Genomic DNA, 14,736 nt, shown 5'->3' with positions numbered 1-14,736 from the left:
CCCACTTGACTTCAGTGAGGGTTGAAGTATGCTCTCAGAAACAGTGTGGTTTGTTGTAGCCCCACTTAAATCTCTGTATGCAGAGAGACAACTTGCTTTTCAGGCCACACACCTTCCTTGCAAGGTAAAGAGCAGCTTACAACTTTGCCATTGTGGCTGTGAGCTACCCCCCACCTCCAGCCTGACCCTGCCCAAGTGATAACCACCAGTGGTGGTGGTAATGGATGCGTCTGGTTGTGATGGCTACATCAGACTCAAAGTGGATTAAGTGGAGACAGATAACTCAATAGACAAGGGATAATCTGAGCAACGTGTGCGCACACACCCCCAGCCATAATGCTGGTAAAGACTTGACTCAAGCCAAGTTTGGAAAAGAAACCCCCTAACTTCTGTAGTTGGTAAGCAGATATGACTGTAAGTCAATTATGTTCTCTTACAGAGTAAGAGGCCCATTGAGCTCTGCTGCACAGCAATGGGCTGTACACCCATGTCTCCCCTAGAGTAGGGACAGCCTCAAGGTTGCTCCTTGAGTTTGAGAGATTCCTTGTTGCAATAGATTCTCAGCAAGTGACCAATAGCATGCTAAAGGTTGAAATCTTAGCTAGGTAATATAAGTGACTAATTGTGCAGGTATAATCCTTTAGACATACACCATCGACCAAGTCTGGGACTAAGCTGGGATACAGGCACACCTAGACTCCTCTCTGAGGAGTTTAGCAAGCAAGGGGCGTCCTTCTGAACCTCAGGACTCAACAGGAGGGTCTCCTTGATGGTTTTGTCTGACCCTGTCCTCTATGCAGTAAACTGCCCTGTTCTTATCATTTGGCATGCTTCTGACTTGCACTTGACCTGAAGAACAGACCAGGCTGGTGAAGATAAAGACTCTGAGCTAAATGAACTCAAGTAGCAGACACCATAATTTTCCATGGAGGGTATAGCTCCTGGCTGAAGACCAGATCCAGTATAACGTTGAAGCATAACTGCATCACCCAGGACAGTGAAAACCACCCAAAACCCCCTACCTACTCGCTATGCCAGCAAATGCAGAGGCTGATAGAGCAGCACGAGGCAAAAAGCTTTTGTTTCCATTTCTTGTCCCTTTGGAAGTTAGGAAAGCAATTTTGCAGACTGGGGAAAGAAAACCATCTCTTCAGTTGTACCGCCACTAGAGGACTCTGCCGGCACAGCGATGCTGGCTTTGCTACAGTCCTCTTCTGTGCACAAGCTTCGGAAGGGAAGAAAAAGACTGATTTTATCCACCCCACTACGTGATTTGGGCTCCAAATCTTCCAACTGGTTGGAAGGATTCCTAACATACAGAGTACAAATAAACTGATGGTTCACCTCTGTCCTTTGGCTCACAAGGTGCTCTTAGAAATTATATTCATGCAGCCCCCGTGGCATGGGAAGACATGAAGTCAAAAAGACAAAGCTGACCTTTCCCAATTCTTGCTCTTTCAGCACGGCCTTTGATGGAATGGAGCTTAGACCACTTCCAATACTTCAGCTTAAACTTCACCTGTACAAACTTTGAAATAGCATCAGCTCAGAGATTGAGATTTGGTATTTTGGGCTATGTTACAATCGGTAAGTAAAACTTATCAGAGCAGAACTGACAGACAGAGAGGCAGATGAACTGTGTGCTCCCATATATCTTGTTTCACCAGGTAACCAAGCTGAAATATTTAGTTTCGTGAAAGATATTGCCCTAGCTCACATACCTGCGCTCCCATGCAGACACGTGAAGCAGGAAAAGCTTCACCTGAGCTTGGTGGCCAATGTGCCACATGGAGGAACCCGGGTTTGGCAAAACCTTTGGGTTTGTGTTTTCAGCAAGGAAAAAATTATTCCTCTGCCATTAGCTGGTGAAGGACAGCTTAGGGAAGGTGCTGCTGTTCACCTCCTGCAGCATGGTGTCAGGATACTGGCGAAGGGGTGAGAATGGAGACTACATCCTTAGATGTGATGGTCCAGACCATCTGCTTCAGTGGACAGCAAGAATAAATAACGGGCAGCCTTGGGAGAAGGCCAAATTACTATCAACAACAGACCACACTGTTGTGGTTTCTGAGTCACAACCTAGATTAGGGGATACAGAATAGGTGTTCAACAAAAAGCCAAACTGAGCTGGATGCTAAGAGCCAGTGCCATAGCCAGCATGTATCACATGCTCCTGGTGGGTCACAGAGGTCACTGCAAATCAATCCACCAGACTTAGGAGATTACATTAACCGCTGCATCAGCTTTCTTTGCATGCTGACCGTATCTATCTGCAGTAGCAACAAGAGGTTTACAAGTTTGGGGGGAAACAGAGGGATACTACTTCTGAGGATAAATGCAGCCTTTCCCCTGCCTCCCCATGCACTGTATTTCCTCCATGAACTCTGGTGTTACCCTGTGAGGATGCCACATCAGAACACAAGATCCAGCAACAGGGTCCAGCCTTCTGCTTATCCATGCTGTGCCCACAGCAACTGCCTCACAGCAGCAGCTCAGGTGTTTTCACCTTGGGCACTGTGCTGGATTCTACCACCTACCTCCAAAGAGGCTGCAGGCACTACTCATAACCACAGCAATAACATGCTCTGGCTCTTCTGGCAAGACCACTTACTCTTCCTGCTCTGTACATGTACTTGTCCAGAAGGCAGGAATACAGGAAGGTCTGGGCTGCAGCTCTGCTTCCAAAATCAGATCAGTGTAGAGTGAGGTGGGACATTGCTTCCCAAGGAAGAACAGAGGTGGCATGACTTATCAGGGGACCTCCAGGTGGGGAAGCGGAAGCGCACACTAAATGCTAGGTAGACCAGCCTGTACCAGTGCAGTACCAATGCAGCTTTGATACTGCCATAGCCTTTTTAAAGCAACTGAGCTGATGCTTTCTTCTTTCACTGTAAGTCGTAAATATTTCCTTGCTTTCTGTCACCAGGAAGTGCAGAAATCATTTTCTGGTGTTTCTGCCTGAATTCAGTGGAGCCAGAAGAGCTTGCAACAGCTGAGAAGCCGTTTCTTACCTAACTTCTGGGCTAAGCCTCCACCCTTCACATTTAATAGGTAGCTCCTTCTCCCTCATCCCACCATTCCTCACCAAACACTGCCTTACTGAGCTGTCCAGCTGCTTTCTGTAGTCAGTGGTAACAGACTGGCTTCCAAGGGGTATGCTTGCCTTCTGTCCTAGGCCTTGTTCTTCCTCCTGTTATTACCACTACAACTAATTTAAACTTCATAGCTTTTAAATGGATAAAGTTAGATTTTTACGTATCTCGAGCTAGGCAAGGTGAATAATGTTCCATGTGTCTACCCTTGGAGAAAAACAGCCCCAAATCCAAACAAACCCAGCAACAACCAAACGCCTTTTCAAGTCAGTTTGGAAAGATTTAGCCTTATTAGATTTTAAATGAGATTTGACGCTAACAGCCACTGCTACATGGGATTGTTTTAGCAGCACAGAAAACCTCCCAACCCCAGATAATGCATTAAAGGATTAATTTCTTTGGAACAAATTAAAACTTTTCAAAGCCACTATGTTTTAATTATAACTTCTTCATTAAAGTGAAGCTGTGGAACATTTTCTAGAGGAGAGTTTAAAACCCAAGTTATTTATCCCAGAGTTCAGATGAAGAAGAAAGAACGGGGTGATGCAAAGCACCATGGAGGATGGGGTGTCTGATGTTCTCAACAAACAAGTTGTGAGGAGAGAACTGACCAAAAACCAAACCAACCCAAACCCAGCAATATTTCATACCAGTCCTGCACTGCATTGAAGGAGTCTTCACTGGTGATATCATACATGAGGACGAAGCCCATGGCTCCTCGGTAGTAGGCAGTAGTGATGGTCCTGTATCTTTCTTGTCCGGCTGTATCCTGGAACAGAAAGGAATATTTAGGCTTTAAGACTCTAATTCTCAGAAACAGCATTTGTAGTGAGGTCCTGTGTCTAAAACAGGGCAACCACTGCTTGTTGTTATACATTTTAAAACCCTCATTTGCTCCCATCTGAAATGAACTGTCCTTACATTTTAGCATTAATTAGGCTTTTGCATAAACTGTGATCTCTTAAATGCATTTTGACACATGTTCTATTAAAAAATACCAAAGATGTCAACCCTTTAATTGCTCTTCTCTGCCTCGGCCTCAAGGCAATAATAAAACGTTAGCAGAGTTCACTGAGAGCTGACACTTCAAAGCACAGGCAATAGAAAACAGCCCAGGACTGTAGCAGGCAAAAGGCATTTCTGCGTTGCACTTCAGTGTTGCAGTCAGGAAAATATCCTTGAGCAGATACTGCAGTTGACTCTTACCTGAGGTTAAAGACAACAATTAAAGACTTGATGCAATGAAAATTACTCTACAAAGTGAATCCAACACGGAATATCCCACTCACGATGTCTGAGGTGCACGTACTAATCTGAGATTTACTGAATTCCATTTAATTCTCTTTGTCTGCAGAGTGCTGTAGAGCACCTCTACCTGCAGTTGTCATTTCTATGTTCAGTCTGGCAGCATAAAGGTGAAACTGTGACATATACAACAGAAGACTTGTGACAGCTAGAAAACATGTCAAATACCATCTGGTGGATGCCAGCAACATTTACTCCTCACATTCTAGCTGCCGGCTCTTAAGCTGAGGAGTGTTTCTACATCCGATCAACAGTCCTGCATCCAATTCGCCCCCTTTGGACCTGCCTTCTGAATCAAGAAGAGTCGTGTGCTGAACGTCTCTCTCATACAGGATGTATCTATTATTTGAACAAACACTTATCTATGTTTTGACAAATGGCAACTCTGTGAAAGAGCTGCAGGGAGGCAAAAGGCCTTACTTTCAAAGCTCAAGCTCACCATAAGGTGTTGACTGCTAGTTACTCTCATGGGTTAGCAGTTCTGAAATGAATGCTCCTTTAGTCCCCACAAAACCCGCACTTAAGAAAGCATTTACCGCCACTGGTTTAAAATGTGATGATTAAGGTTTCTCTTCTCTAGAGAAAAAGGCCCTGAAGGACTTATCTATCACATGGCTAGTTGGAAAAGTAAAATAAATCCATGTAAAGCACTCTTGCCAGAGTATTGAGACAGTTTCTGATCAGACATAGCACATGACCAGAGCCCCAGAAAACACACAATGTGCAGTGGGTCAGAAACTACTCAGCTTTAAAACCCTCCGGTTCATCATTCCCATACATGCAGCTCTGTTTTTGCTGCATGCAGGAGACAGTGTCAGCCCTTCCAGAACACATGCTAGCCAGCCGACGAAAGGGGAAAACAACAACGATCGCCTGTTGTTCTGCACCAGAATATCACAGAGGCTCTCTGTAGGAGGAAAGCGCTTGTAAATAAGCTCCCTGCAGCTTGCTTAAAAGACACTGCCTATTGCACTACTGTGAGACCATCCACAGCTGTAACACACCGCGAATTTCCTAGGGAGATATTATGCAGCAGGAATCTTGCTGTTTCTCCACCAATCCTCTGGAAAAAAGAAGGCATTTTTCCTTGGAACTTGTACATTTGTTTCAAGGCAGGGTAGTCCATTGGCTGATCACGGCAAAGCATTGCAAACTGCCTGAGAAATAGTTCTGTTCCCTCCTGACAAGAAGTACCAGAACGAGGTGGACTACACCTTGCAGCCTGAATGACCATTTCTTCTCCTACCATGGTAAATCCATCACAGAGCACACTCATAGTCATTGACACCACATCCTTGCTTAGCTGCTCAACTGCTAAACCAGCCATGACAACTAGATCCCAACTATAATTCTTCGAGTGGGGAAGGGCTCAGTAGCAACAGTATTGCTCTGTTTATTCAGATGTGATAGCTGCTTTATTTTAGCCCGATTTCCCAAAGACACAAGGCTTATTGAATCATCAGTTTCTACACATGCATGTGGATATGCTCATATTTGACCCAAAGGTAACACTCTCAAAGGTACATTCTTACAAATGTCATGAATATAGTTGGTAAGGTGAAGAGAGACTTTTAGCATCCTTAGCAAGCTGGGTGAAAAAGCTTAGTTCAATGCTTATCATTTTCCAACACCAAAAGATCCACAGGAGGGAGGCTTTCTTCATGCCTCATTAGGAAAAAGACCTCAATCAGTATTAGTGACTTCTCAGATCCTGCAACCAGCAAAAAGGAACACATCCACAGGAAGTCAGGCTTCTTCATTTCTCACACTCACAGCATTCTTGTTTTACACCTACATTGCCAGGATCTCCCAAATCTCACCTTCTGTTTTCTGCTGTATTTAACTAGTCCTCATTTTGGCTTAGGGCATGGGGCTGTGACTAGGCAGTAAGCAACAGCAAGGCACATTGCCTAGGTACATGTAGAACAGTTTGGAAAGAAATTACGTTTGACAGTAGCTCTGAGCAAGGAGTTAGCTGTGAGGATGTGCATCCAGGCTATTCCAGGCAGCAGCCCCAAGGGACGCTCAGGGTGGCTTTCAAATCCTGTGGGATGAGTTCAGTGCCTCGGCTCAGCGAGGATCAGGACTCAGCCTATAGAGTTCCTCTGTGTTAATGCACACTGCGCTATTGCCAGAAAGCTCTGAAATGTGGTAACTCTGGTTTGCTGATTTCAGTATTCTGCCTACAAACCCCCTGTGCAGGGAGGTAGACTCCAGTTTATCCATTAGCAAGAAACAGGGATGTGGCTGTAGGAGGTGCAGAACCCCAAAGGTCTACATGTACTTCCTTAGTCATTGTCTGTTCTCTGGTGGACAATGCACTTACCTCATTAGGAAGGTCATTTGCATATTCATTTGTATATACTTAGGTGTCTACCTTCTCACAGGCAGTGTATGAGAGGGGAAAAGGCATCCTATATTTCACGGTATGTGAAGTTTATTCATAACCTTGCCCTGGTGGCTATGCAGTAAGGCAGAGACGTCGTTCATCTCTATATGGCTCTCTGATGGATTCTTGTCTCTGTTTCACTGTACAGGTACAGAGCATGCCATCTCCCCTTGAATGTTTTTCGTCGCATTACTCCAGATCCATACGAATCTCTGTAATATCACCCTGAAGTGACTTTTTCCCTTCAGGTTATGTTAGCTTCTTAGACAGCTATGAACTGGCTTAATTTTCTTGACACACACCATGTTTTATACGAGCTTCACTGACCATCCCCTACCCCCACATACTTCAACATCAATACAATTAAACAAACTGCAAAATCCGAGCTCGGTTCCTTCAGCGTGTACATTGGCTGTCCTTACAGAGTTTAAAACACCACACGCCTTTGGCAATTAGGCATTGCAGGATTTTATGTGCAAGACATTCATCTAACGAAGGAGAAAATAACTGATGCAGATTGCTTCCCTGCTCCCCCAAGCTGCTTGCAAGATTTCCAGGTAGACCACAAACTCATTAGAAGACAAGTAGATGAGGCACAGGCAGGGATCAGCAGAAACCTGGGGTAGCTCTAATTAACAGTCTAGCCAAATGCCTAGGAAGAAAAGCCTGAGCCTTCAGCCTATTTGGCTGTCCCTGAAGGGGAATCAGAAAGCCGGGCTGTAACCAAGCGTGGAAGGGTCTCAGTATATTTACACCAACGTGTAATGTGTTCTTCTGTAGCTTACATATGTGTCTGTCCTTGATACAAACTATTAAAAAACCCACAAGACCATCAGTTGGTAGCTTGAAACACAAATCTGAAGGTTTTCCATTAATGAGCAATCAAAATTCAGTGTTTATCAAAGGAGAAAAAGAACTAAATGCATTTGCATTGCGTGCAGACGCCCGCTACTCACAAGATCCATCACGTCAACATTCACAATAGGAGCACAACCAGGTTTACTTGAATGTACTTGGCTGTCTCAGCACAAACAGCAAGGCACTTGTACAGGAAACATATCTGAGATTTTAAATCATGGCAGATGCTCTTTGCTGCAGGTCTGAAAAAGCAGAATCCCTGGTTCTGAACTATCGTTCTTCTAGTGAAGATTTCCAGCCACAAGTTCTTTGTTCCAAATAAAATGTCACTGACACCTCTCATCTGCACTGGGTTTAATGCCCTTGTGACTGCTCTAGCAGTGTACGTGACAAACAGCCTCTGAAGAAATAAACCTTCTGGTTTCTTTTAAAGGATTACGGTTTTTTGCTTGTTTTGTTTGGAGTTTGGGGTTTTGTTTTCGAGAAGAATAATAAGTAAGAATAAGAGTTACCCATTGTCCAGCTGGTTGGCAACAATTACAGGATGCATGTACTTAGCATCGTCCTTGCTTAGGCTGTTCAGAGTCAGAACAGAGGCTACATTAACTCAGCACCAACCACAGTTTCAGGGCTTCATCAGCTATGGTGAAGGAGAGACCTCTTGTTCCCCACTGTTCAGTGTCACATCGTGACACCTACACCATGGCTCTTTGTTTGGAGTTTGGTCAGCCTTGGGGACAGGATAATCAACTTCACGGCCCTGTGGTTATAGGGGCAGCGAGTTATTAGACATCAAAGTGTTAGGAAACATCTGACTCCCTGCAAACACAGCTCAGTTCTCAGTAAGGCTGGCCACCTAAGCTCCTGCTCTCTACATGACAGATAACCAAAATAAGGATCAAATAAAGACACATCCTGAAGGCAGAGGGCTGTTTGTTCTGCTACAGGCCACTCTGGGGCTCAGTAACTGACCTTTTTATGTCCAAGACCTGTTTACTTTCCCTTCGGCACAGATGAGGAAACATTCATGCTCACATGCAGCCTTCTCTTCTCTGCCTTCCTCACTGGACCTCGCTAGCTGCTCAAAGCAGCATTACCTTGCATTTCTGGACTGTTGCAATGCAAAGAGTTGAATTTCTCGTGATCTTTGGCAATTTTAGTTGTTTTGGTCAACATTACCGATGCCTGCTGCGAGGTGGGTGGCATGTTCCCATCCCACTACTATCATGTCAGGATGTGCATGCTCTCTGGAGCTGTGATTTCCTCAGCTGTGTGCTCACCCAGTGCTCAGCAGCATAAGGGCTCTGCTCTGGGATCAGAGCTCCTGGATTTTACATTAGCACACAGGTTTCCTTTGCAAAAGTAGACTTCTGAGTGGAAGCCCTCAAGAAAGCATCAGATAAACAAAAAAAGTCACTTTGAGAAAGAAGAAGAGGGCTGTAAAAAACAACCCACCAAGAAAGACAAGGGTGAGCGAAGAGAGTGACCTATGCCATTAATAACAGAACGCTAACATTGTGCTTACTGTTCCTGCTGGTAGCTAGAAATAGGAACAAACAGGCAAGCAAAATGAGTCACTGGTTAAGACATGGAAAAGACGTGATGTCATGAAAAGCCTGTGATGTTTCAATTGCTGCCAGGAGCAAAATAACACCTGGCTCCTTCAGAGCTCAGCTCTGATTAAAAAGCTCCAGTTCAACAGATGGTATTAAGCGTGCCTTTTTCCTCTCTTCTTATTGAGTGCTCCCATTGTCCAAAACTCACTGGAACCTACTCAGCCACATTTAGATACCTTGAGAGACAGCTTAATTTGATCAATATTAGCAATTTGCAGCAAAACATTTCTGTTATGAATAAAAACCCAACAGAAAACCCCTGTCTTCTTTTCTAAAAGGCTTTATCCTTGCAAAGTGTTTTTTAAATGCTTCCCCACTATGACTATTTTAATTTCAACTTTTTAGAAGCAGTAAAACCACAAGCCTTGGGTTATTTCAGTACCACCAGTTGTAGAAGCTTCACTTTTCTATCCTGTTTTGCTTACCCTTTACAGAAGCTCCTACCACCCTGTGTGCTCTAACATTCCCCCACTAACTGCTCCCAGCAGGGAGACGGAAACATTATGAAAAGAGACTTCTAACACATGCACAGCCCACAATAGCTCACCAGTCATCAGAGCCCTCAGTCTTCATTGACACACACACTTCTGGAGTTGTCCCCTGTAACTCAGGGGCTGAGCATCCCTTCAGGTAGGGCACTGCACTTGGTTTTCTTTATAAAGTAACTTCCATAAACTAAGCTGATGGGCACGGAGGACAAGTTTGCGCAGGTTGACCTCATCCAGCATTAAAACATTTCTGGTGGCTGGGAAGCTCTTTAACTTTGCTCAGCGACCCAACACTATATAAGACTAAAAGTGAATCACTGGAAATACAATGGGGTGCATTCACTCAGCAGATTCTAATTTCCTAACTGGAATCAAGCCAGCATGCTGTGATTAACACTGCTGGTCCTGACCTACTAACATGTTAACAAAGTTACTTCCATTTTCCCAGGTGCCTTGAGATTGTAGCAAAGATTAACAGCAGTTGCCCTTCCTCATCTGTCAAAAGGTAAGGAGGACCGAAACAGGGCTGCTGGCTTATGGACACTATCTGCTCTTCTCATCTTCCTGTAGCTTGAGTTTCTCTGCTAGAGTATTTAAAAGACAGTGGCTGCAAAAGAGAAACCTCCTGAAGAGGCATACACAAAGATTAAGTTCATTTGCACATTCTTTAATGCCATGGAATTGAAAAGTCTTATTTTTCATGACTTAGAATTAATATACATATCATTCTGATACGCTTTTGATTCTTCCTGAACCATTTAACTCAATAGAAAACTAAAGAAGCGGCAGGAATAAACATACGTAGCACCCATACCATATGCCCACTTCCAGCTTCCACTTCTTTAGCTGCAAATAAACAAAGTTCAAGAAGTATTTTAAGAGGCTGAGATCCTTGAATAAGAAGCATTTCAGGCACTGAATGCATTGTTATATAAGAATATCTTGCCATTTCTGCTAGATCTTTTTAGTTGTCCTGTGTATATCGTTTAGTTCTCTTAATCAGACACCGTAAGAACAACTGTACAGTGCACAGATGTCTGAGCAATGTTAGCCGCTCCAAGTGCTATTAATTAGCTCAGGTTGTTGGGAAGCAGATAAATTAATCACAGCCAGAGTACTTCAGAAGCAGCACTACACTACTGTGAACGTGCAAGCATGGACGTCCTAAATGGTCCTGTAGTGCAGTGGGTAGATGTGCTACAGTCCAGCTACCACTGTGTGGGTCGTAACAGCAGACTGCTAACCCATGGAGACATGCAGCAGAAAGGAAAATCTCAATACATTATCAATCAGCTGCCAAAAGAGCAAATGCAAAATCTGTGAGAAGGAAGTCAAATGATCTGTGGTACAGATCTGTTTAAATTCAGTAGCCTGGTTCTTTGATCTGGAAAGGAACAAGGATAAGGTGAAGGGAATTAGCATTATACTGCTATCAGCCTCACTCCCCCTCAAACGCAAGCAAGCAGAACATGGCAAATCCCAGCTCTGAGAGCAGCAGAACAAGACGCAGACTTCCTGGAGCCTATTTCTAGGTGATCAAATGTCATGGTAACCAGCAAGAGAACCATGCAGTGAGTCCGTGTGGAGCAGGCTCTGCACGAGGCTTGGCCACAGCTGCCCAGCTCCGGAGCCCTGGCAGCGTCACAAAGGTACCCAGCCCAGACCCCACTGCAACAGTACCCAGCCTGAATCCCATGACAGTGGTACTCAGGCAGGACCCCATGGTAGCAGTACCCAGATAGACCCCAACCCAGACTCCCATCCCAGTGGTACCCAGACTGGACCCCATCACAGAGGTACCCAGCCCAGACTCCATCACAGCTGTACTCAGCCCAACCCCATTGCAGCGGTACCCAGCCAGGACCACAGCTGCAGAACTCTGGGCAAGACCTTCAGTTAACTCATTTACAAAGCAAATATTTACACCCCAAGGTGTTTATGAAGCTCGATGACTTTGTGCCTGCAGACCTATTAGTATCCCTTATTGTAAGAAAACTTAGTACTCTGCTACAAGCATCACCTCCCAGGACTGCTCTTATCAAGGGAAGATTTCATCTTATTTAGTAGTGGATTAGGGCTAAATATGAGCCTCATACTTCACAAGAACCCCCTAGAGGTATTATGTTAAAGGGATCAATTCTAAGACAAAGTGCTCAGAGATTCTGGGAAGGTGTTTATGATATTTCCAAGGTTAAAATACCAAACTAAATTGCAACCATGAGGCCAGAACATGTTCTGCAACCACGAGGCCAGACAAGGAAAAGAATCACAAAGAAAAAAGCATCAAGAACCAAAGGAAAATAACCAAACATAATTTATATTAAGAACCACGCATCAAATAAAATATATATAGAGTGTATATATATGTGTGTGTCTGTATATATATGTATTCTTTTAAGGTCTTTAAAACCCTCATGTGTAATCTTTCAAGATTTGGTAGAAATTAAGAGCTGATCAGGCAATTTCCAATTTATTATCTGCCAAATTAGGAAAAAAGCCTCACTGCTCAATTCAGGTGAGCATTAAACACAAATATAAAGATATTTAAGGTTCTAACACACAAGAAGGTAGAATGAAAGCCTGAAGAAAACGAGCCGCAAGAACAAGCTGAAGCTCATAAGTCAGAAGGTAAATAAAAAAGGTATCCCACTTCAGTAGAGTTTGAAATATATTTTCCAAGCACTGGAATTAGCAATAACACAGATTCCTCTACCTCATAAGTTTATATTTGATAGAAATGTGCACATACTTTGAAAAGCAATGCAATAAATAAATCTGATAGAGTTCCTGAGGTGACATGAAGGGGGTTTTGATCAAATTCACAAAAGTGTAAAAAAACCAATCAAACGGAATTTGAAACTTTCCAAGCAAACCCACATCTTGGCTGAGAATAGAAAGGAAGACTTTCAGCTAAAGGACAGCTATTTTGGAGTAGTCATAAACATCTTAAAATAGATGCTTAGAATTTAAGTTATTTGTCAACCACAACAGCGCACGCACGATGCTCGGTAATGTCACAAGACAAAGAAAATAACCTGCTACCATTTATGGCAAGATTTTCTATTATAACCACACAGTCCAGATGTTAAACTGGAAGTTGCATTGTGTGACAGCTGCAGATGGCTCTACTGCACTCCTAGGGCAGCTCAGGAATGAGCTGTGAGGTCCCTTTGGGGCTCTCATGGTGTTACAGTGCCTCGGGGTTTCTTGGTGTGAAGCCTTTTCACACACTATTGTAAGTTCACCCACCTCTGTGGTGATGCCCACTCCTCCCTTCTATTTGGAAAGAGCATCACCAGCAAATACTTTGTGACATACTTGTGAGATGTTTTGCTGCTTGGTATTTTTACTGTGTACTAATTATTTCATGACCACAACACCTCCCTGCTCTGTCTAGGCCATGTACTGCTTCCAAGGCTTTGGCCAGTGGGCAGGCTAAGTGCTCAAGTGGCTCAGATCTTAATGATGAAAAGCACATCTTTGTATTTACCTTTTTAGAAAGACAGAGGAAAATAACAGATTTCTCAGCCGAAGAAAACGTGTTGTTGGCATCATAAAAAAAAGAAACAACATATGACTGATTTATCTGGCATTCAAACAAACTTCTAACCCAGTTCCAGTCCTCAACTAGCCAGTCCTTACCTATTGAGAACTGCTTCTCCATCCTCTAAAATGATTTTAGAGGGAGGTTACAATAATGATTTAAGGGCTACAATCAGACTGTATTGTAATCACCATTACCTACTTGAAATGTCCCAATTACTTCCTTCATCAGCTGTTTAGAAAACTGACTTTCAGCAGCTCTTCTTGGCAGGAATCACTTTGTATTTCTTCTGAATTAAAGATAGCGCATCTAAGCTCATTTTGGAGCAAACCAAGCCAAAATCCATTCCTGTAGTCCTTTTTTTCATGGGTAAATGATTTATCCAAGGAGCCCAGTGAACAGGGGAAAGGAAGCCCTACCTAAAGTGGGAAGGAAAAAAAAAGGAACAAAAGTCTTTGAGGACCTGGCTTATTGAAGAAGACCCCAAGAAACAAGAAACATCTCAGGTTCAGCAAGCAGACCACAGCTGGGTCAATCACAGCATGATCTGCATGCCCACAACTCTGATCCTAATGAGAATATCATGTCAGTGTTTCAGATGATCAGGATTTCAGTGAGAAATCCTGGCCCAGACTGCGATTGAACAGATGCTGCTAGGCCCACCCTACATTGCCTTTGAGTATAATCAGCTGGAAATTGAGCATTAATGGATGTTCACACCAGTGTGTCTCATACAGTTGAAGTCAACCAATATAAAGAGTGAATACTGACAAGAAAAATACTGGTGGGGAACTCTATCGTACTTCTAATTATTTATTAAGCAATAGGAGTCATAAAAGCAATAGACTGTTTCAAACTTAGCTTGCTGTCAGGCTAATATGTGCACATGTACACAAGAGGTAATAAGGGTCAAAGAATTATCATCCCAGCAGGAAAAATATTAGCTCCCAAGAAGGTTTGCTACAGCAGCTTACACTCTGTACAGGGTTTGGACAAACTTCTACTGAAGGCAAAGAATTACTTGTACCAGGACCATAGAAAACCGTGCTACAGGGGCTGATGGTGTCCCACATGGTGCACTTACCTGCTCTTCTGATGGAAAGCAGCTGCATTGCTGCATGCCTCATCTGTCCCCACACCAGTGGGACCTCAGTCACTCTCAAGCACAGCCTACTTACGAGGACCACTTGATTCAGCCCAGATTCGGGGAGAAGACGTTTGGCCATTGTACTTTGATATAAAACAAGCTGTGAAGAATTTTAACGTCCTGCCTGCAGGCAGTGACCTCAGTGAAGAATCCTGCCTAGGCGGAGGTCCTGACTTCTCTCCAATGAGACTAAGTTTCTAGATAAGAACATACAGCATTTTCCACGTGATCTATTACTCAAAAACACAACCTCAGTCCGAGGAAAGAAGGCTGCAAAAAGAGCTGTTCGTGATAACT

At 43.7% G+C, this 14,736-nt stretch overlaps 1 protein-coding gene across 4 annotated transcripts in view; it reads right to left on the bottom strand.

Moving 5' to 3' along the window:
- The window catches only part of RAB3B (RAB3B, member RAS oncogene family), a 60,242-nt gene that overhangs the window by 10,458 nt on the left and 35,048 nt on the right, over window positions 1–14,736 (bottom strand). For all 4 annotated transcript variants that reach the window (XM_065673350.1, XM_065673348.1, XM_065673351.1 and 1 more), the window contains one exon: window positions 3,743–3,861. In XM_065673350.1, the coding sequence (XP_065529422.1) occupies window positions 3,743–3,861 (119 nt within the window). The remainder of the gene's footprint in view (window positions 1–3,742; window positions 3,862–14,736) is intronic.

This window comes from Lathamus discolor, chromosome 3 (assembly GCF_037157495.1).
Source record: "Lathamus discolor isolate bLatDis1 chromosome 3, bLatDis1.hap1, whole genome shotgun sequence".
Classification (NCBI taxonomy): domain Eukaryota; kingdom Metazoa; phylum Chordata; class Aves; order Psittaciformes; family Psittacidae; genus Lathamus; species Lathamus discolor.
This window is presented reverse-complemented; position numbering and strand designations above follow the sequence as displayed.